Source organism: Tiliqua scincoides, chromosome 2 (genome assembly GCF_035046505.1).
Source record: "Tiliqua scincoides isolate rTilSci1 chromosome 2, rTilSci1.hap2, whole genome shotgun sequence".
Taxonomy (NCBI): Eukaryota; Metazoa; Chordata; class Lepidosauria; order Squamata; family Scincidae; genus Tiliqua; species Tiliqua scincoides.
In genome coordinates, this window is record NC_089822.1 from 50,142,070 (window position 1) to 50,166,094 (window position 24,025).

At 42.9% G+C, this 24,025-nt stretch overlaps 1 protein-coding gene across 2 annotated transcripts in view; it reads left to right on the plus strand.

Annotated features, from left to right (window-relative positions):
• KCNN2 (potassium calcium-activated channel subfamily N member 2) overlaps positions 1-24,025 on the plus strand; it is a 97,855-nt gene that overhangs the window by 25,449 nt on the left and 48,381 nt on the right. For both annotated transcript variants that reach the window (XM_066614281.1, XM_066614282.1), the window contains exon 4: positions 7,337-7,755. In XM_066614281.1, the coding sequence (XP_066470378.1) occupies positions 7,337-7,755 (419 nt within the window). The remainder of the gene's footprint in view (positions 1-7,336; positions 7,756-24,025) is intronic.

Consider the following 24,025-nt stretch of genomic DNA (forward strand, 5'->3'; position numbering starts at 1 on the left):
TAGAATTGTATGGAGGACATTGTTGCAAAATGATTATTGTATGCCTGGAAATCTCACCTGATCTTCTCTACAAGAGGTAGGCAAGGAACATTTTGAAAGCAATCCAAACTTTTGGCCTTTTGTTTTGTAAGTTACTTGCACTTTTTAAAATTTATGTGTCATTTTATTAAACAAAGAGCTTTAGCATTTTAATAGTGTTAATCCTCATTGTGACTGCATGAGTCACGATAATGAGTTTATTCATATTTCCATTTTACAGATTGATAATTGCGGATGAGAAACCAAATGGTTTGCCACAAGTTAGTTAGAACCCAGTCCTATCCTTCCCCTCCGCTAATGCAGCCATGCCAAAAATAAACTATATCTAGCAGGGCGGGACAGAGTGGGAGACTTTCTGAAGCGAATTCCCCTTACCCCTCCATAAGCCTTGCACTCTGCAGTGTGTCTCCTTGAACCTGTGCCAGCTGTGTAGTTGGTGCAAGTCCATGGAGGCAAAGGAGGTAAGGAGGCTTAAATAGGGGATAGGATCTGGCATGTGTCATTGCCACTGAACCCACTCCTCCCTCAGCCACCCTATCCTGTTTCTTCCCCCTCCCTGCCCAGTTTTTGCACACTGGTCTGACCTACTAATGAAAATGATGGAGTTTCTTGCTTAATAAAATATAAATGGTTGTGTCCTCATGATTCATATCCCATACTGTGATGTTAGATATTAAAAATCTCATTTTCTTTACTGTGCAGTTAAATAACTTTTTTTTGCTTGAGTAATTTATAAGATTAAATTTTAATATCAGTTATATGAAGCTAGTCCATTTATTTCCATACAGCTTTTAAAACGTAGGCTCACTGAGGTGTCAGCTGGTGTTCCAGCTGTACAACTCCAGACTACAAGTGGGAGTTTACATGGTTGATTGCTCCTCCATTAAAAAAAAAAGTTCCCTGTATGTACATAGCCAGGGAGACAAACCAGGGACAGACTGCACTTGCTCTCAGTGTGGAAGGGATTGTCACTCCCAAATTGGCCTTTTCAGCCACACTAGACGCTGTGCCAGAACCACCTTTCAGAGCGCGATACCATAGTCTTTTGAGACTGAAGGTTGCCAACAACACGCCCTGTATGTAGGGAAGTAGCTATTATGGAGGACTGCTCTACCCTAGCCTTCTTCCTGCTAGTGTACTATGTTCTCCCTCCCCCTCCCCCAAAATCTGGATGAATACCATGCAAAAAGTAAAAGCAAAAGATGTTTTGTAAATTCTATAGGAAGCTGCCTTATCAGTATATCAGTCAGACCACAGCTCTGTCTAGATCAGTATTCTCTGTGCTGAGTGGTAGGAACTCTCCAGAGTTTCAAAGAAGGGTCTTCCTAGTCCTACCTGGAGATTCAAGGGATTGAACCTGGGATGGTGCTACATGCAAAGCACGTGCATTATCAGTGGTCTATAGCTCTTTCTAAAATACATTGTTGTTGTCATAGTCCTCACTATCATCATCATCATCAAAATGTAACAGCAGAACAGGAAGATGGCTGCTGGTCCCAAAGGGAATGAGGGTCCGATCCTAACAGTTGGAATGCTGTACTGTTGGAATGCAAGTTTTGACAGTACAGTAGCATCTCCAGCAACACACGTTTGTGCACAACCGGGATACCGGCAGGAACGGTGAGCGATACCGGCAGGGCATCTGAGCAGTGATCTCAGATGCCCTGGCATGGGTAAGTAGGCACAGGGGAAGTGGGTGGAGAGGGGCAGAGAAGAACAGGGTGGAGACTAGGGCAGAGAGAGGGAGTGTCAAGAGCAGGAAGGGAGTGTTATTGGCAGCAGTAGGTGAGCCAATGTTCTGTTCTTTCTGACCTCAATCCATCTCTCCATGTCCACTGGGAGTTGCACCAGCCAAAGAGGCGGCACAGCTATGAGCCAACCAATCAGGGAAGCAGAGGTTTACTGCTTTCCTGATGTTGAATGAATGTTCCGTTACCTCCTGGAGTCCTCTGGGACTGCCCTCTGCAAGACGGACACAATACGCACTCCATTGGTGTAGCTGCATATGCAGGGAGGATCTAGTTAGGATTGGGCTGTCACACCCTGAACGTTGTTACAATTGACAGTAGTCTGTAGTTAGTTGCTACATCTTCATCTGTCTTCATCAAAGTAGCAGCAGAACTGCTCACTTAACATGCTTGTTTTAATTATGCCATTACATTTATGCTGTTTTATGGGCTTATGCCTTTGGATATAATAAGAAATGGAGCAAGTCATCCATTCATTTGTTTCAGTTCAAGTCATCAGTGTGTACTCTGGTGTTAGTGAACTTTTGATCATCAAGCTGCTGGGATATTACTGTTCTACTGAAGTATGTTCAAACTGCTGCACTTCTAATGGATATTTCAAAGCCATCAAAGCAATCAAATCAAAGTACTGAAAAACTTCCTAAGAATGCATAACCCTAAAGCACATACACACAAGACTCTACAGAGAATGAGACTGATCTTTATTTCAACGTGAGTCTTAATAACCCAGGGATCACCATAGCTTAGAATCAGAAGTTGCTTTCATGCTGGGGCTAAGCACTGGGATAAGTGATGCCGTAAATGTAGTCTGCACATGCTCAGAGACAATGTGTAATCACAGATGGCTTCCATACTACGTGACCAGTGGCTATGTGACTGAGGTCTTCCAGATGAAATGGCTTTCAGGCAGTATTTTGGCTGTGAGAATGCTTTCTTTGTTGGCACTACTGGTGTAGTTTGGGATGGGGGGCAAATGCCACAGAGCACCAGCTGGTGGGGGTTGCTGCCACAACCACTCCCCCAGCCATCCCTTTTTTTCACCTTAAGGCCCTTTAAAGAAGGCCACTTCTTGTTTACTCCAAAAAGCAGAAGTGATGTTTTTTAGCCAGAGGGGGAGAACATGTTGCTGTCCTGCCCTGAGTGGCACAGGGGGCCAGGATTGCAATTGGTTGATTGACACCACATTAACAAGTAAGCTAATATTATGAAAATGGGCAATTAAATAAAGGAAGATAAGAGATGAGATAGCATAACAGATTTATAATAATAATAATATCTTGGTATTTATATACCACCTTTCTTGTCATCAGATGGACTTTATTCAAGGCGATTTACATAGGCAAGCGTTTCTAACTCCCTCAAGGGGATTTTTACCATTATAGAGGTTCTCTCTTTCAAGAACCAACAACATTTCAGAATGGATCTTCCTGGTTTGGTCTCACTTCTGGCCTCCAGTTCTCCCACGCAGGCTGACAAGCAGCTCCATCTCTCACATGGAGGGCAGCCAAGACGCTTCTTGCTCACACCAAGAGCAGGTGGAATCACTCAGCTGGGCTTGCCAGCTGCTTCAAGGTCACACCAATCTCAGCGTTCAGGGAGCTGCCGGTGTCCTCGAACTGGTGACCTTCTGATGTTATCTTTGGGCTAACGGAGGCTCTACCCTCTAGACCAGACCTCCTACCCTCCTGTATACCTCCTGTATAGGTATACAGTTACATGTACACTTGGATTATTGTCATTTGTTTAGAAAGGGCACAGTAAACCAACCATATAAGAACTAAGTGTAAACATTCATTTACATCTTATGTAGGTATTGCAGATTTAACATACTTGGTCTAAGAGGTTTGTTGTTATAATTGGATTGTTTGTATTTCCAATTGACAGATTTAAGTGATGTCAGGTATCTTGCTCCTCCCCCAACTCCCTTCAAAAAATTCTTGGACTGTGGCACTGTCATCTGTTGTAGATGGCTATGCAATTACATACTTTAAACTGTACATATTATGTCCTGCAATTAGTTATACCTCTAAATTACCATTTGATCAATCAGTTTCTTGATTTAGATGCCCAGTTCTGCTGTTGATTTACTGGATGAGCTGTTGTTCATGCAGCTGTTGATCAGCTGAAGACTATTCATGCAAAGTGCTTCAGCTTATATAAAGGTTCAATTAGCAACTGACAACAGTTGTTATGATTAGAATATATTAGTAACACACAAAGTGGTTCTAGGCTTATCATTCACTGAATACTGTTAGAATCATATTGAAAATCATGCAGGAAGTTTTCAAAAGGGTAGATTTTATGTAAATGAAGCTGATTTAAATCACTAGGGAAGAAGCCTCAGTTTCATCACTGATTTCAATAAAGCTCTACTTAAAAATACCTCGCCTTTCCATTGGTTGATGGACTGCCATTTCTTGTGGTGATAAATAAGATTTTTAGTAACCAGTGAAGGCATAATATAACCTTTAAAACAATCACAGTACTTGGTAACTTGATATTTTCAAATACATTTTAAAACTATCAGAAAACTTATTTAATTTACTGCACCTTATTGATGGTTCCATTGACTTGGGAAAATTGATGCAAGAGCCTAGTCTTGTCATGGATCTTTTGGGGATCAGTCATTAGATGTGGTAAACTGCATTAAGAAGGGATTTAATTTATCATACAACAAGTTGCTAATTTAGAATATATTTTGTTTAAACAAGGCAACATTAAGATATAAGATACTTCTCTCTCCATGGAACTATGAAAACAGGTTTTGGTATTTGCTAGTATAGTAATAAATCAAATTATATCAATCAGATTGGTAAATGTTATAGACTGGGGCTATGTGTTCAGTTTTATCAATCTTACAGTGCAATCATATAAATGTTTACTCAGAAGAAAGACCCACTGTGTTCAGTGGAGCTTATTCTGAAGTAAGTGCAACCCAAATCTCTTTTGTCCTCTCTAGACTGAGAGAAGAAGAGTTCTTTTCCTTTTCTAGCTGGTTTCTTGTGTCCCAATCCTATGTGGACTTTGTGCTGCCAGAATGCTTGTTGCATAAGTGCTTTTATAACTGTGGCAAAAGGCTACAAGCCATTCAGAGTGACCTGGCCACTGCTGTGAACAGCAAGTGACAGGGTCCAAATTCCAGTAGTGTGGGAACACTCGCTGGTATTGGTAAGTTGGCACAGGGGGTTGGAGGGAGTTGGGGAGGGGGCGGAACAAGGTGCTGAGGAACAGGAAGGAGATGGGGCAGTGAGAAGGGTGGATCAGGGCCAGGGAGGGGTGGTATCAACAGTAGTGGTGCATGCAATATCCTCACCCCCTTCCTGGCCTCAATCCCCTCACCCAGGTCTGCATGGACTTGTGCCAGCTATAGAGCTAGTGCAGGTCCAAGTAGACCCAACAGGCCATTGTAGGCTTACTCCGGGAATAAATGTTCCTTTATCCCAAGGAAGCCTCCAAATGCTTAAACTCCTTCTTAGGTTTCAGTGGATGCCACATTGGCACAACTGCATTGACACTCTCTGTTGGATTAGTCCATTAGTCAGTGCGCCAGTTCATCCTCCAGTCAGGGTACCAGTTTGTTGTGAATTAGTGTGTCAGATAGTCAGCCAGAGAGGCAGTCTGATAAGCAGAGCCATGAGTCAGTCTGTGGGTCAACAGGCCAGTTAGCCAGCAAGCCTCCTCTCCCTCCCCCAGGTCCTCCTTACATCCTGTCATAGCCTGACTGTCTCTAGTGGCTGCAGCTCTGCAGCACACCCTGTGCTGAAAGCCCTGGTCTGAACCCCATGTTTCCCAGATTCACCAGAGCAAGGGCCACTGCAGACACAACTCCTTGCTGTATCTTCCGCTATTCCAGTACATGAGGAAAGGTTGAGGGAACTTGGTATGTTCAACCTGGAGAAGAGAAGGCTGAGAGCAGATATGATAGCTCTCTTCAAATACATGAAGGGCTGTCATGTGGGACACATTTGTTCTCAACTGCCTCTGAAAGTAGAACTGGATCCAACGGGTATAAGCTGCAAGAGAAGAGATTCTGATTGGATATCAGGAAAAACATTCCTGACAGTAAGGGCAGTGGAGGAGTGCTGAGGGAAGTGGTGGGCTCTCCCTCACTGGAGATCTTCAAGCAGAGGCTTGACAAGCACCTATTGGAAATGCTCTAGGATGATTTCCTGCTACAGGCAGGGGTTGGACTAGATGACCAGTTAGGTTCCTTCCAAATCTATGGTTCTTTGGTTCTGTGAAACTGGAAGTAGCATTTTTTTTTTACCTACAGAGCTCAGTTTGAGCTCGGCAGAGGCCAGGGACGGACATCCTTGGTCTCTACTGAGCTCAGAAGCTCCTCCAGAGGTACAGCTTCCCTTGTCTCTGGGGGGGGGGGTGCCCCCTAGGATCGCAGGGATGGGTGTTTGCCCATATCTACAGTTTCAGCTATCCATGGGAGGTTCCAAAATGAAACCCCTGTGGATAAGGGGACATGTCTGTAATCCAAATGCTTGAATCCTAATGCTGAAATGGTCTCTCGCAGTTCAGTGGAGTGAATTTCTGTCTGTGAAGCCTATATTTTTGCTCCCACACCTCAGTTTTGCTCCCACTGCCTGGAATGACTTCAAAGGAGAGGGGAGAGGCTGGAATGGCTTCAAAGGGGCTGCAGTGAGGCTCCCTGCAAAACTTAGTGCTTCCTCCCCCCCCAGCTACACCACTGCACAGAGTTGGTTGTACCAGGCAGAGAGAGTGCTTGCTGGTAAAAGTCCTCCAATATTTAAGGAATTTATATCTTCCACATTCACCAAGGGTCTTGTATGGTAATGCAGTCCTCTATATAGTACATTTTAACTCTGCAGTGTGAATTCACAGAAGAGCCCTAACTGATTCTCTCCTTGCACTTACTGTTCTTTAGTTCTAAGCCACTTATTGTGGAGATAATTTACTGTTGCACATTTATATATAAAGGTAAACGTGACCAAGACTTAGCAAGAGTCAGTAAGTAAAACTGAGAGACGATGTTAACATCTGAACAAAGGAGCTTCATTTTGCTAAAGAAAACACACATCGACATGATCCATTTTCATTTTAACATCATACCTGTGGTAACAATAATAATAATAATAATAATAATAATAATAATAAAACTTTATTTTTATCCCGCCCTTCTCTCAAAAAGGGACCCAGGGCGGCTATATAATGGTTGAACCTATATAATGGTAAACCTATATAATGGTTGAACTCCTAAAAGTTAAATCATATTTTAAAATATAACGTATTTAACATTTTTACATTAGAGTTTTTATAAATTTAATTTTGGTGAAACAGATGTGCAATAAAGATGGACAGGCAATACATGGGATCAGCATATTATCCTACCTCCCCCACTCCTATGCCCCATTCCTAACAAGTTTATTCCAACAAGTCCTTCTAATTTCACCCATCCCCTTGCATTTCACTTTTAAAAATATATTTTTCAGACTATTATTGATACACTTCATGTTTAAAAATATTTAAATATTTCACTAATATTTCACTAATGCCAACTTTCTGTGTTTCTTTTTCAGTTGTTTATGGTGGACAATGGAGCAGATGATTGGAGAATAGCCATGACTTATGAGCGCATTTTCTTCATCTGCCTGGAAATCTTGGTGTGTGCTATACATCCCATCCCTGGCAACTACACATTCACATGGACAGCCCGGCTTGCCTTCTCCTATACTCCATCTACTACAATAGCCGATGTGGATATTATTTTATCCATACCAATGTTCTTAAGACTATATCTTATTGCCAGAGTTATGCTTTTGCATAGCAAACTTTTCACTGATGCCTCATCCAGAAGCATTGGAGCACTAAATAAGATAAACTTCAATACTCGTTTTGTTATGAAGACTCTCATGACAATATGTCCAGGAACTGTACTCTTGGTTTTTAGTATCTCATTATGGATAATTGCTGCATGGACTGTCAGAGCTTGTGAAAGGTAAGTCTCCCTTTAATAAAACATGCAATGCAAGTGAACTACAGTGCAAACTTTTACATGTCTACACAAAAATAAGACTCATTGAGTTTAATAGGATTTACTTTCAGGTAAGTGCATATAGAATTGAAGCCCTAATCTTCAAATACTTTAGTACAGCCATTTTCAACCACTGTGCCGTGGCACACTGGTGTGTCGCGAGTGGTCCACAGGTGTGCCACAGGAATATGAGGGAAGATCATTTATTAGTAGGGCCATTAGGGATGTGAAGCCCCCACTGGCAGCATGGTGTGCCTTGGCAATTATCAAAAACCTGGTGGTGTGCCTTGACAATTTTAATGCCTTGTCATTGTGCCATCAGATGAAAAAGGTTGAAAATCGCTGCATTAGTGCCACTTGATCCTTATTGCTGGATCATTCCCTTTGTCCTAAGAACGTTAGTTTTGCTTTTTTATGTCACTTGCTTCTTGTAATGCTTAACTTCTTTCCTCTAAAGGATATTAAGGATTTAGTTAAAACTGTATCATCATTGTGCAAAATGACAGTGAACATAATGACACATGACAGTGAACATAACAGAATTCAATGTCACCTATACTGGCATTTAAGTCATGAGAATCTGTCTGCGCTTTCTTATGGCTTGCTTAAAAGTTTAAAGTAATTGGCTGAGAACTAACTAAGGGCCCAATCCTATCCAGTTTTCCAGTGCTGGTGCAGCTGTGCCAGTGGCCAGTGGGGTGTGTGCTGCATTCTGTGGGGAGGGGCAGTTACTGGGGCGTCCTCAAAGTATGGGAACACGTGTTCCCTTACCACGGGGCTGTATTGTGACTACATTGGAGCTGGAACGTTGGGTAGAATTGGGCCCTAAATCTGTTTGTTATTGTGGTTAGACTTTAAAGATCTGATGATATAATTTTGTTGTAAGACGTAAGACATTCAGGACAAGTAGTGGGCTGTTGGTCAGGTTTCAAAATAGGAAATGGAATTTAGGGTGGGATGGCAGCAGATGCATGCACATAATGTGGTCAGGCAGAAGTTTGGTTCCCAAAAGTGGCAGTTGGGGTAAGGAAGAAGGAGATATAAGACAAGATCCCAGCCTGATGCAACAGTTATATAGGGCTTATTCATCCCCTATCACCAAGCTTAATGCATGTAGCTGTTGCGATGCAGGTAAGTCATCAAAGAAGCTTTACAGCAGAGATATATATTGGTGGGATTGGTCAGGAAATGATAGTTGTACCATTACTGCCAGTTTTTAATTCATTATTGGATCATTTGAGTTGATCTGTGGAGTGCTGGTGTGTGGTTCAAATGGTCCATGCTTACAGCTTTGTGGGGCTGGGAGGGATTTAACATGATAGCTCTTTGGTCCTTCTACAAACCTAGTAGTTCTATCTACAGTATTGTACTTCGGGGAGATTTATTATAAGTAATTAATCAGTGTTTCTCAAACTGTGGGTTGGGACCCACTAGATGGGTCACAAACCAATTTCGGGTGGGTCCACATTCATTTCAATATTTTATTTTTAATTTATTAGACTTGATACTACCATGGCATGTGACTGCATTGGGGGAAATGTTACAGATCTGTATTTTTAACAGACTACTCTGTATATGCTTTTAACAATGGTAGTAAATGGGACTCACTCCTGGGTAAGTGTGGGTAGAATTGCAGCCTAGGATTGTTAAAAATTTTCCTGCTTGATGATGTCACTTTTGGTCATGACATCACTTCCAGTGGGTCCTGACAGGTTCTCATTCTAAAAAGTGGCACCCAGTGCTAAATGTGTGAGAACCACTGGTGTATAGTATTGCAGCCTGAATCACTGTCATTTGCTTTGACTCCAAGATGATGATGATGATGATGATGATGATGATGATGATAAAACTTGGCTTATTATTATTATTTACTACTACTACTACTACTACTACTACTACTACAAGGAAATATAGTTAGAAACTTTCATGGCATAGAAGCTGGAACTTGCCAATTTTTAAATATTTCTTCATTTTTTAAATATCAGAATCTACAGGAAAGCATGACCACTGCTCTCCTCCTTTTTGTCTCCTGAAGGAGGCCTCAAACAAAAGAAGGGGGGGAAAAGTAAGGGAGAAGTCAGACAGAGATGTGTGACAGGGACATTGATCAGTTGACCAGTAATCTGTTAGCTTGGCTGACAGTGATTGAGTCTGATCATGTTAAAAATCAAAAACAATCCTATTTTTATTTCAACCTCAAACAAACTAGGGAAAGACATCTGTCTGAAACCTTGGGGAGCTTCTACCAGTGGTATGACTTTAAGTTCACATGATGTGCACATGTGAGGCTTGTTCTTACTGTGAGGTAAAAGTCACTTCCGCTCCCCCAACCAGGGAACTGCATACAACAGCTCCTCATTCTGACAATAGGGACTCAGAATATTACCTGCACCACTGCATGATTAAAAGAAAAAAATTCCAAAATAAAATTCAACTCTTTACAGGAAAAAAAAAAAAACTGATTTGTGAAGAAGCTGCAAATGAGAAGCAATTTGGAGGGGGAGGGGGAAGGAAATTGGGTTGAAGTTCTGCTGTCATTGTGACTAATGCGCCATGTTACTGTGACCACAGAAATAGTGAATCAGTGCATATAAGAGCGGATCAGGGCTGCATGTAGCACAATTTAATGACCAGCATGGGTTGTTTTCCAGTTCCTTTTGTTTGAGGCTGTTTGGAAAATAGCATAAAGCTGCTTTGCTTGGGTCTAATGTAAATCTGTAGCTTCATGCACGATTGTAGTCAGAAGCTAATTTTGTCCCCAGATTGGGAAGCTTTTAATGGGGATCCTATTCTTTCCCCCTTCCCCAAATTTGCACTCTGATGCCTTTTTTTTTTTTTTTTTTGCCCCCTGCTTGGGAAAACACTGATTGGCACCTGCTATCCTAGGTATTACACTATTCATATATGGAAAACATAGTTCCCTATAGAAGTCAGTTGCAAGTGTGGTTGATGGAAATCAACTTGAAGTTAAAATAAAACAAACCAATTTTCTTTTTTTTGTATCAACAAAGCACTTTAAAGAGCATCAGAAGAGAAGAAAAATATTCAATCTTTTCTAAGCACTGTGCACTACAACCAGTATCTCACACAACTCTGTGACCTGATTGAAATTGAAACATTACTTGTGATCAGGTTTCTTCAATGTTGTCAGAGTAGTCATGAAAAATTCATTACAACAGTGCTCAACATTGCCTATTATCACCTTGATTTATTACTGTACCAGCGCAGTGAGTGGTCAAATAATTTGTTGTCATTCCAGCTTTCATTCCAGCTGCTGAAATGTAAATGTTAATTCACTGAAAACATATTTTGTATTGCTGTTGCAGTGTTTATGTTTCAGGTGCTCCTGAAACATAGATAAATATGTTCAGCTTCAGGTAGATAAATAAGAAATGGGTGTAATAATTTCTTAAATTGTCATATGCACAGTTAGCAAGCTTAGGATGGTAGAAACAGGAGTGGAGTCAAAGGGGGTGCAGCTGCAAGTCCCTCACACTCCAAAACTTGCCAAGTAAGCTGCCTCTCCCTCCCCTCTCTTAGGCCATTCCAAGGAGCAAAAGCAACACTTGACATCGCCTCTGTGTTGCTTTTGCCCCCCCCCCCCAGACTTGGGCTCCAAGAGCGAGGGAGGGGCAGCTTACACAGTGAGTTTCGGAGCCACGCAGGACTTACAGGTTTGCCCCCTTTTGGCTCCGCTGCTGAGTGGAAGGCTGGAAATAAAACCAGGTCATCAAAAAATAAGGCAGTGGGTTCTACATGGTTGGGTGACTCACTGTTTGTGAGATCTGGATAGCACTATAGGGCTCTTGTTCCAGGCTGGCTGGAACCCTGAACTAGAGCTTAGGGGCTTGGGGTACGCTGCATTTACTTGTCTTCTCTATTTGGAAAATTGAGATTTTATGCTCTTGTATTTTTACATTGAATTTGTAAGCCACTATGGGTCCCTTTGGGAAGAAAGGCAAGGTAAAAATATTGTATGTAAATAAACAAACATATATTTACAAAGAAAGGCAGAGAAACAGCAACCACAAAAGACGTAGGCATACAAAAGTATCAAAAAGCCAAAACTGTAAATCATTACAGGAGCCCTTATAATAAACACTAGGGTCACATTTGAACGCTGAATTAAGTTCTCTTAATCCCATCAGAATCAATGGGCTTAAGTGTACTTAGCTCTGTGTTGTGACCTAGAGACAAAAGGAACTGTATAGTTCTCTGTGTACACCTTGAATTCAATTTGAATATTCTTTAAGAAAATCAGGTCATGTACAGTGTTCCCTTTAAGTTGCATGGCTATGCAGCTCAAAGCCCTTGGGAAACCAAACTCTGTACAGCTCAGATCTCAGTAGTCCTGGAAGTCCAGTGATAACATATGATGTCATTGCCCTGTGTTCAGAAATGCCCCAGGGCTCCAGTGTAGCAGCCAAAGGACCCACAGGGATTATTGGTCAGTCCCTCTGAAGTTCAGCTAACTTGTGTAGTTGGTTGTGCAGCATTTTGTTGTGTAGGGCGTAAGCAGTTTGCACTCCAGTGTTTACCCACCTTTTCAGTACTTTTATTATTGCAAATATTTTTACAGTCTTTTATCATGTGCTGTGAATTAACAAGTCAGTGACCTTCACCATTTCGGTAGTGAACGAATGCAATATTATGAAACATTGCATTAGTGATTGTGTTTCAGGAAGTGTTGGTATACTGTACATATGTATGTTCCAAGCAAATCAACAAACTGGGGAATCTGTATATCACCTATGTATACTGGGATAGCTTGCATAACCATTGTGCAGCCATTCAAGAACACTTGCACTGTGGAATAGCTCTCAAATACAGGTGCATTGGTGGGTTGAGGTGACATGCCTGCTTAATTCTGAATGCAATTACTCCTTTGCTCTCTGTACATTGGTGTTGATAGAGGGTCTTCATGTGCCATATCACATTTCCAGGCCTTCCTCTTACTGTTGCTACTGTGATATAATGGGAACAGGAGCAGCCCAAGGAGAGCCACTACCTGAACCATCTCAAAATTCTACCATCCATCCCTCTCTTCCACCCCAGTATCCTCTTAGTGGTGATGGAGCTGAACATGGAAGGAGATAAGTGCACAGCATTCTCCTGTCTTGTGTTCTCTGAGCATTCAAGGAGAGGTTGAAGTCTGCTGTCAGGTAGATGGTGAACTGGGTAAGGAAGCACAGGGTATAGGCCATTCCTTGCCAGCAGCCAACTGGCCCAGCCTACCTGGCCCAGTCCAGCTTTTCAACCAACCTCATGGCTGGGCCAATCCTGAGTGACAAGAAGGAGGAAGAGTTTCCAAAATAAGGAACTGTGTGGCACAAGCTGTTATGGCCTTAAAATACTTGATTATGGAAACTTCCATACATTTGAAGTTCAGCTGAAAATTAACACAAGCACATTACTATGGTGCCATCTGAAGCCAGGAATTACTTGGCTAAATTTAGGGGTCAACAAGAAGTGATGAAGATAGTCATTTTGTTCAATATGTGTTGCCCCATTCACGTCAAAAAGCAGTATATAAATACCGTTATAAGATGACAAAGAAGCATATTGTTGTCTGCCATTCTTCCACCAAGGTTATTCCGGCTGTACCCATTACTCACTACCTTGGATCTTCCTAGCTCTCTTATCTAATCTATAGCATCTTTTTTCTCCCACAATTTTTTTTTTGAAGTACATGATTCCAACTAAAACTGTTTCTGTTTGTCTAAGGGCCTAATCCTATCCAAATTTCAGCACTGGTGCAGCTGCAATGCAGCCCCAAGGTAAAGGAACACATGTAAACATGTTTTGGAACAGATTGTATAACTGTGACCGAAATAAATTCTGTTTAACTCACAGCTACTTCCAAAACCTTTTTTAACTTCTAAAGGAAGAAAAATCTAGCTTCTCAATTGTCTGAGCAAATGAAATTCATTTTATTGCATTCACTGAAGAGATGTTTTGCTCCTCATGATAAGAAGTGAAAAGAAAAGAAATAAGACGCAAATTTGAAAGCTTTGTGAAAGGTTAGCCACACAGCTGAACATAAGGTTAATGGGAGTCATGTGGCTAAAAGACAACTCACTGCTTAGCAAACTACCCTTTTGCAAGTATTGAGGCTTCAGCTGATAAGAGACCTTTGAAAGACCATGGGAACCCAACATATCTCACAACTTAAAAAGACAGGAGATAGCAAGAGAAACTTCCAGTATTTATAATAACTTTCCAGTATGGAAAAAAGTATTATCAGCTTGCCAATTGGTAGGAACAGGCAAACCCTGCCTATTTTTGGTTCAAAATAACTGCATGTGGATTTATATGGATTATTTTAAGTTTTTTCAGATCATTCTGAAATGCAGTGGCAAGCATTCGTATATTTTTCAGCCAGCAAAATACATATTTGTCAACATGCCTGTTATGCACCCCTTCCTAAGTACAAATTCAAGTTGAAAAATGAAGACAATAGGATTGTTTCCAATATTTCATCTTATGGACCAAGTAAGAAATCCATATACGAAAACTATCAGAGATGAATGGTATAAAATCTTGCTTTAACGCCTGTGTGTGATCGTATCCGTGAAACTGTAGCAACTTCCTAATCTGAAGACCTATCTATTTTTCTGCTTTATCCCTTTCTAAAAAATCCTGTACTTCCTATATTCCCAATTTCCCAATGTGGTGCAATACAGAGGAATTTGGATTTTCTTAACAACTACAATTTTACTGTTATATTTATAAATTTATAAGAATTTTTATCTTAGTGTTGTAATTAAAATGTTGTAGGCTACAATCCTAACCACACTGAGGGTAGGCCCCATTGAACAAAATAGGACTTACTTCTGAGTAGACTTGGTTAGGATTGTTCCCATAGTAAAAGATTCACAGCCCAATCCTGAGCTGCCTAGGGCGCCCAGGCTCGGCGGCACAGAGAACGGCTGCCGCCAGATCCTGTGTGCCCGGGGCTACCATGGGAGGTGCCTTGGGAGAAGGGGACTTTTGTCCCCTTCTCCTGGGTAAGGTAAGCAGTCTTTTGGATCTTGGGAACTGTGGAGCTGTTTTCAGGGCCTATGAGAGGAATTTTATCAGGTTGCAAAGTTTCTTTTGGGCCCCTTCCCAAAGGAGGAGGGGGCAGTGGGGGCAGGCAGAATGGGAGGTGGAAATAGGGCAGGTGGAGGGTGCTGACAGCCACAATAGTCTTTGGAGTTCAGGTCTGCTAGGCTTCTTGATGCAGAGCCCAGGTCTACCCAATCATGCAACACTGGCAGCTAGATAAAGCAATATGGAAAACCAAACACACTCCGAAGTCTCTCTTAAATCTTTGAAATATAGATAAACGATTGCAGAAAATTAGCATCATTGTATTTAGGCTCACACTAGAATGGACCAAAATGAACTTCTGCCGTAGCTGCAGCCCCGCAGCTGGGTCCCTGAGCTTCTATACATTCCTTCATGGTTATGGAATCCACAAGTCGAAGAGCTACTGTAGCAGACCAGTTTCCTCCAGATTTGACACTGTGTTAAGGAGGGTCATGGATGCATTCCTGGACCTGGTGTATATGGCTTGTGGCAGCAGTTAACTGCCTGTAGTTAACCGCTGTGTAGTTACTGGAGGTAGGCGGTTTGACTTTGTCAGTCCGCTTCTCCATTCATTTCCGGGCCCAATTCAAGGTGCTGGTTTTGACCTTTAAAGCCCTATACTGCTCTGGGCCAGGGTATCTTAGAGATCGCCTACTCCCTTACAATCCGGCTTGTCTGCTTAGGTAATCAGAGAAGGCTTTTTTACAAGTGTGGCCGCCTAGGGAGGTACGTGGGGCGGCAGCAAGAAATAGGGCGTTCTCAGTAGTGGCACAAACGCTATGGAATTCCCTTCCCCATGACTTAAGAATGGCTCCCTCTCTTCAGACTTTTCAGCGAGGCCTGAAGACCCTTCTGTTTAAACAAGCCTTCTGAGTTCTTGGCCTTTTTAACATCTTCAACACCTTTTAATATTTTTTTTAAATACTTGGTTACAGGCCTGATTCTTTTATGATTTGCTGCTCTATGCTTTTTTTACCTGATTACTTTTTATCTGACTACTGTTTTTATGATATATGTTATATGCTTTTATCTGTCTTTTAAATTATGTTTTTAATCTGTTGTAAGCCGCCTTCAGGGAGAAAGGTGGCGTAAAAATAAAGTTATTATTATTAAAGTTATTAACACTGCACGCATGTGGTTGGGCTGCAGCATTATGTGCAGGCAGCAGGTTCAGGTGAGATAGAAAAATGTCAGATCCCAGGAACTTTCTGGGCCCCCTTCTTTGGCTCCTGGGCCCCCTTCCTGACCCTGGGAGTGGGTACAAATTACCCCCTTTATCCTCACTCTCCTAGGCCCTGACTGTTTTTATTTCTGTTGATTGCATTCTTGTCATATAAAAAAAATGTAATATTAAACAAGTAAAAAGTGAGGCAGGTTGAAAAATTTACACTAACCGCAGTGTTGAAGACTCTTCAAGTAGAACCCTGTTTGGAGCACAGTACATTTACTTAAGCATATGCAATGGCTACCAGGCTACCATGTAGACATAGAAAAGTATGTAATCAATATATCAAATACAGTATTCATCTGAATTCTATGCATATTTACTTGGATCAAAGTACTGCTTTATTCAATGGAATGTAATTTCAGCTGAGCTTACGACTGGAACCTTTGGGGAAAGCCCTTATCTCAGTGATAGGGCAATGTTTTGCAAGCATCTTGTTCAATCCCTGGCATTTATCAGAGCTGTACAATAATCTGCTGCTGGTGTTGGAGTACGTGTCAATGAAAATCGAGTGTAGCAGGCTAGATTAACCAATGACCTGACTCAGTACAAGACAGCTTGATGTGATTCAAGATGAAAAGTGCTCCTGATGGGGGGCTGGCCAAAGACCTCCTGATGCTTGAGGCAGCATGTCAAATGCTTCCCTTCCTTATGCTCCCGCTCTCCAGCGTCCTAGCTCAGCCCTTTTTTTAACCTCCATATTTCCTCTTCCTCTCTGTCCTCCTCTTCCTTTTCTAGTCAAGGGAGGAGGAGGAGCAATGGAAGCAACTAGGCAGACAAAGTTGCTTTCCACCCCATCAGTCTGCTGCCAGAGTACAGTGACATCGCCAGCACAGGTGTTTCCAGGGGCAGGTTTCATCTCCCCACACTGTGTGACACCCTCCTATACTCACCTGGAGAGATGTGCAGCTACCCAAAAGTGGTTTAGTGGTGACATGATGATGTGATGACATCATACATCACATCGTCTCATGCATTGCTGAACCGCTTCAGAGGCAGCCATTCACAGCTGTTTGGGGCCTAGGGGGTGAAAGGGCCCATCTGCTGCTAAATGCAGCATGGGCCTCTACTAGCAAGAGCTTGAAAAGCAGGCCTGTTGTCCTCCCCCCCGTGCATTACCCAAGGCATCACCCCCCCTGCTTTCTATGCTACTACTGAGGTAACCGCTTCAGTTTACCTCATGAATGGACTGGCCCTTTTCCTAACCACAGCTGCCACCTGTTTTTCTAGAAGTGTCATCTGCTCGGTTGCGGACCTCCCCAGCCCTGCTCCCAGGACAAAGGTCTGCAATTGCACCCTCCCCCCCACAGGCTGTCACCGCCCCCCCATGTGAAAATCTACCCCCCCTCACCTGAGGCTCACGAAGCCTTGCACAACCCAGGGCTGTCCCCGGTCAGCCTCTCCGAGGTTCCCCAATGCTATAAACTGTGCTTCCAGAAAACCAGAAGCACAGTTTCCGACCCCATCGGGAGCCTCGGAGAGGCTTCCGCGGTGTCCTAGAAGCTCACACCTGGGGTATTTGCCCCATCAGACCTAATGGTAGATCCGCAACTGCATCTGATCCAGATTCTTACACTTTAAGTCTGGTTTTTCAGGAAGAGTATGATCCCAGTCATCATTTGATCACTCAAGTTATAATCTCTGCTCAGCCATCAAGGTCTCTTCATCGACTTGAGAAGTCATTATCTCTCAGCCCAACCAACCACAGGATTTATGTGAGAATAAATAGCTGAAATATAAATTTAAAGCACATTGTACACCAAAAGGCAGATAGTAATAATAAATAATTGCTTTTTCTTCTAATCTACAGAAACAGTTTTCCTTTACATTATATCCATCATTCAAAGGCAATATTACATTTTCAGTAGATATACCAGTCAGTTCAGTACTAAACTAAATATTACAACATTGCCATTGTTTATTTGACATTCAAAAGTGTTACATTATTTCTATTGCCTGCTCTTCTCATGCCCTTTCTAAAAGGCAACCATCCAGCCCTGAATTACATTTGCTTTCCAGGACAGACATCTGCTTCAAAGCAGATTGCAGAGGTTGCCTTCTCTGCTCTCTCAGCTAGTTGCATATCTAACAAGACTGGTGCCTTCAGACCTGCTGACATAATTAGTCACATCTGCTTATTACAGAGAGATTTATAAAATGAGTGCTCTTGATTATTACAAAAGTACAAGAACACAATAGACTGTATTCCTATGCATTCTTTCTGCTCTCCATGGAGAACAGACACATGAAAGGCTCAAGGGAATTGTGTACACTATGTTCCATCAAATTCCCCTTAAGAAACCATATATCCACTGTAGGCTGATTAGCTTCCCACATCCAAAAAGATAGCCAACCCTATATGTACAGAGCACTGCTGAACCCCACCACCCATGCAAAAGCAATCAGCAGGTACCTCACCTACTCAAGCTGCAGAGTTCTTCATTTCAGTAGTCCTCAGTCTCTCCCATTGCAGCAGCAACTGCTCAGCAGCTCCTAGCAGTCACACACCAGTCTCAGTTCCTGAGTTGTGATACCCATACACACCCCCCTGCTACCTTTACACTCTCTCCTTCTATCCACACCCTCTCTATATTTCAGACACCACTTTTATTTCCAAGGTGTTCATTACCTCTACTTGGTTGCATCTGTGAACCACACCGTTGCAATTCAAAGCCTTGGTATTAAATTCATACCACTCAGACCTGTCTAAAACAAAGGACCACTGCTGACACCACACTAACTCCTTGAGGGCATCCTCTGCCTTTCCGCTACACACTAACTACAACTTTTGCTGCGGATATGCCAGCTTCTCTCTCTCTCTCTCTCTCTCTCTCTCTCTCTCTCTCTCTCTCACACACACACACACACACACACCTAGAGAGAGGGCTTTTCTCAATAACTGAAATGCTCAGGGTTATCAGGTATGGGGAGAAGCCCTCTCTACATCCAGCATTTGCCTCTGTAGACAAATGCTGAATGCATAGAGTGTGGGTGTGTAGCTAGCTGGCAGAGGTTGTAGTTAGTGCCTACAATTCCACTGAGTCCCACACGTGCTAGCTGTCCATAGATAGCATAATGTGTGACTAGGCAATAGAAATAGTCATTTCTATTTCTAACAATAGCATATGTGCTAACAGGCAATAGAAACAGTCATTAGCACTCAGCACGGCACACGGTCGCTGTCTGGAGAGAGCAAACGGCTGAATGGGGCTTGTGTGACTCGGCAGGGGGTTTGTAATTAAATAATTTATACATAAATGGTCAGGCCACTCAGGAAGAAAAATTAAGACATAATGGGAGGTTTGCAGAACATCCTTTACGGCATAGATGGGAAGAAAGGCTCAGCAAAACTCATCTCCAACATTTGGATGGAGTACAAGAAGAAGAAAAAGATGTAAAAAATACAAAAGAAAATATTCACTGGCTATAAGCCCAATCCCCTTCCCCCAAGGAGCTGCCGCTGGCTGTCCAAAGCGCATAGGATGTGGCGGCAGCCATTTTCTGCATCGCCACAGCCCCACGCCCTGGGCAGCTCAGGATTGGGCTATAAGATATCTATGTGCTCTGAGGATCAGACCCTTCCACACACTATCAATCCCAGTGATTTGAGGGTTATGGGAAATATTGTAATAATAATTTCTGCAGAGGAATTTAGTGGGGGCGGGGTCATCTGTAGTAAGAACAGGAAAATAAGATTGAAATTGGAATGAACAGGAATCCCATACTGACAACTGTATTGTAGTCTTTGCCAGCTTTTCTTTGGCTGGATAAAGTGTTTGAAACTTCAAAGCAGTGTTCATGATGATCTCTGTAATGGTACTAAATATAGTTATTGTAGTCCCTGGAATTTACAGATACAAAGCACAGATGAACTTATTTCAGTGATAGTCACAAGCAGTCACAAAGTCATTTTATTTCATCTTGTATAAGTCTGTGAGGTTAGGGAGATGATTCAATTATATCCAAGGAAAAATGAAGGCTTGTGTGCATGATGCAGAAAATTACTTCTGCACCAATTTGGCTGTATTGCTAAACCACCCCTTGCCAGCTCTCTAAACTGTTCTCTCTGGAATAAAATGCATGGAAATAAGTCATAGATAGTGGAATAAGACAGTACATACAATTGTCCTGTCAACCTTTTGCAATCTCAGTCAGTGTTACAGCCGTACACAAACACTTTGACTCTGCAGAGATCTCTGTTATTCTGTACCAGCACAAAACAATAACATGGGCCTTAGTACTGATGTTGATTAGAGGTCACTAGAAACTCATGTATAAATACAGCACTTGCGTAAGATAACCTATTTTAAGGACCACCTCCTCCAGGGCCAGGTGAAGCTGTTGGCTACTTGAGGCAGCCCAATAGTGCTACCCTCTATGCCAGGGATGTCAAACTTGTTTCATATAGTGGGCCAAAAAGCGTTCATGAGGGCAGGAAGTGATGTCATTAAGCACATGATGGGCAAGAATAAGAACTCAAGTTGGAACTCATCAACTGCAAATGGTAGAAGAGAAAATATGCAAATCTTGATCATATTTTCAAGATCTGGGAGAGCATGGTTGCTTCTGCTGAAACTTCACATTGCAGTTTAGCAGCTGAGAGGTGGCCTGTGAAGTGATGCCTGGGAAGAAGCTGCACTGCTGAAAGGGTGACTCTGGGAGAGCCCAGTTATAAAGGGAGCCACACCTGGCCTGTGAGCCTTATATTTGATACTCCTGCTCTACGCTGCCACTGCTTTTGTTACCACCGTCAAAGCCCGCATGTGCCTTACTTTGTTTCTTCCTCCACACAGGCTCCTTACAATTCAGCACGCACTGCATTCTTGCTTCATTTAAAGAACCTGCATTGAAGAAGGAGCAAGGCCAGTGGACAGGATTGCTGTGTTCTGATAGTTGGAGTGCAGCAGTCTGGCCCCCTACCTTCTCACCTTCCACCTTCCTCCACTGGCCCCTTTAAACAACAAAGCACATTGCTTAAAAAGCCCTGTGGAGGAAGGATCAAAACTAGAGGACAGGGGACCAAATCTTTGAGGATCAGAATCCAGTGCTATCTCTCCTTCCAACTTGAGGACTCTTTAAGCAGAGCAGAAAATGCAGAACACGCTGGGAGTGATCCCAACATGCTCTGCATTTCTTGCTTTGACTAAAGAACTGTATTGGAATCGAGGAAGGTCTGGCAAGGAGGTAGATGTGGTGTCAGCAGTGGTCCCTTTAAGGGTAAGGCCTGGGCATCCAGCAGAGTGTGCTGCACAGCTGCAGCCACTTGAAGGCAATAGGGCCCTCATGGATATAAGGAGCACCTGGGGCAGGAAGAGTTTGTGGGCTGTAGAAAGTGTGCAGGTTGGAGGTAGGAGACTGACTGGCTTTGGAATCTGACCTCAAACTGTGACTTGGCTTATTGACTTTGGACTTTGACTTGGATACTCTGACTGATTTACCTGGAATCTGACCTTGGACTGTGACTTGGTTTATTGACTTTGAACTTTGCCCTGGATACTCTGACTGACTTTGTGACTAATGGACTGCTGGAACAGACTGCTGGAGACACTGGAGTTTGGTGTGTGGCTGCTGTGCCCAAGACCTGCTGAGGACCAAGGGTCTGCTGTAGTGGTGGGAGGCTGCTGGCAGGAGAGAGGACCTCTGCAGGTTGAACATGTGAGCTACCCTGGAGGTGGGGTCCAGCAGGACTGCAGGGCAGAACCAGGGTCATTTGTTGGGGGAAAGAAGGGGAGCTAGTTTGCTTAAAGTGGGCATAATTCTCCAGGCAGAGCTTGGACTGGGAATCTAGCAAAACAAAAACCTGTGCAAAGTAACGGGCAGGAAAGGAGGCTGTCTTCATTGGTGGTGGAATGGACAGAGGTGGTGGATGTCAGTTGGCCACTCCTTCCAGTGTGCCACATGATGTGAATGTCTTTGTTCATTACATGGACAGACCAGTCTTAACCATCTCCCATAAGAGCCTGGCCACTTTTTAAGTTCGTCAGCAGAAGTCTTGCTCCAAGTCCCACCACCACTAGAAGTATTGTCACTAGGTTGTGACATTTGAGAAGGCTTTTTTTATAGTAGTGTCTTGTTTGTGGAACTCCCTTCCCCTGGAGGATTGCTTGGCCCCTGTGCTGCAGACCTTTATAAGGGTCATCAAGACCTTCTTGTTTCATCAGGTGTTTGCCCTGAATTGAATCTGCCTTATGGTTTGTGGTGCCAAGTGACTATATTGTGTTGCTGCTGCTACTGCACTTTCTCCCTTTCTCTCTCTCTCTCTCTCTCTCTCTCTCTCTCTCTGTGTGCTTGCTATTGTCAATTGAATAGCATCTCAAAGATGCTCCCTTCCTGAATGAAAGGCTCATTCCTCTCACACAAGAGGTTCTTGCACAAGTGGAAGGACCCCTTTTTTGAAAGGAATGCACCTTCTTTTCTCAGGAGGGCTGAAACACTAATCGGGATGCTACTCATTGTTTTTCTGTTCTCAGTATAAATCACTTGTGACGGTCCTTGTAAATTGAAAAATTGAGCTAAAATATTAATATAAATAAATTACCTTTGCTCTTAGCCAGTCTGCACCTTGATCATCACTCTGTTATGGATGGGGTGGGAAGAGCAAGCAGCTCACTGGCACACCTTGCAAAGCTAGGCTCTGAAAGACGTAAGTATAGACTTGTACCCAAATGTTCCTTCTTCCAACAGTGGAAGGGGGCATTTGGATACAACCTATGGTTTATGGGTCAGAAAGTGGGAAGATGGCAGCCCTAAAGTTAATTCATTTCAGTGCAATGGCTAATCAAAAATTTGGATACATTTTAACAAGTACACTTAACATATGTTTGAAACATTTTAACAAGAGGGTCTAATACTAATTCTGTTTGTTCTGTTTATTTCAGGCAGGGTGTGTTAAGACTTTCCATTTAATATGGCAGAAGATAGTATTTGTGCATTTCCAGCTTGTAGTTCAAGGGTACAGGTGCAGCCTATTTATCCACAGATTTTTTTATCTGCAGATTTGTCTCAACAAGAATGGGGTGGGGGTACTGAAAGTCTAACACACCTTTATCTCCTTTGCCCTCCTTTGCTGGCTTCAGTTTCCAGGCAGCCCAAAACACTGCAAAAAGGCTCCACCTGGCACAGGCAGGGAAATAGCCCTGGAGCCATGGAAGAGGTTCCCTTTTCAAAGGAACAGTAACACTTCTGGAGCCCCTGAGCCAGCTGAAGGGGGGGGGGGCAGAAAACCTCTGTAGCCAGAAAACATGCAGCAAGGTGGAGATCACTCACTCACACTCACACTCACACTCACAGTAGTAACAGAGGGGATTGCTTCAAAAAACCCTGGGACTGTTTGCCGAATTTCCCTCCCCCCCCCAAGATGTTGCAGACAATCACAAGCAAGCCTTCCCAGCAAGCAAAACATGAGATTTAGGCTACAATCCTCTCCACACCTTCCTGGGAGTAAGCCCCATTGACTGGAATGGGACTTACTTCTGAGTAGAAATGCATGGGACTGGACTCTTAAAACTCAGCATCCCACCTGTGAAAGAAGCAGGGACAACTGGCAATGGGGAGGGGGAGGGGAGGGAATTGCTTTAAAAAACCCAGGGAGTGTTTGCCAAATCCTTCCCCCCCACCACTGAGATGGTGCAGGCAATCAGCATCCCACCTGTGAAAGAAGCCAGGACAGGTGGCAATGGGAGGGCTGAGTATAGCGAAGGGAATTGATAACAGCTGCCTTAGTTTCCTTCCAACCCCAAGTGTCAGGGTGCATTGTATTTGCATAACTCTATGTAATTTAGCACAATGCATTTTACCTGTACTGTACACTTGATAGGTGTACTGATGGGAGGGCTGAAGTACTATTTTCTTAGTAGGAGATTGACCTTCACAGCATGTGATTAGATATATGCTGACAGTGAACAGAATTCTTTTCTATATCCCCAAATTAATGCTGCA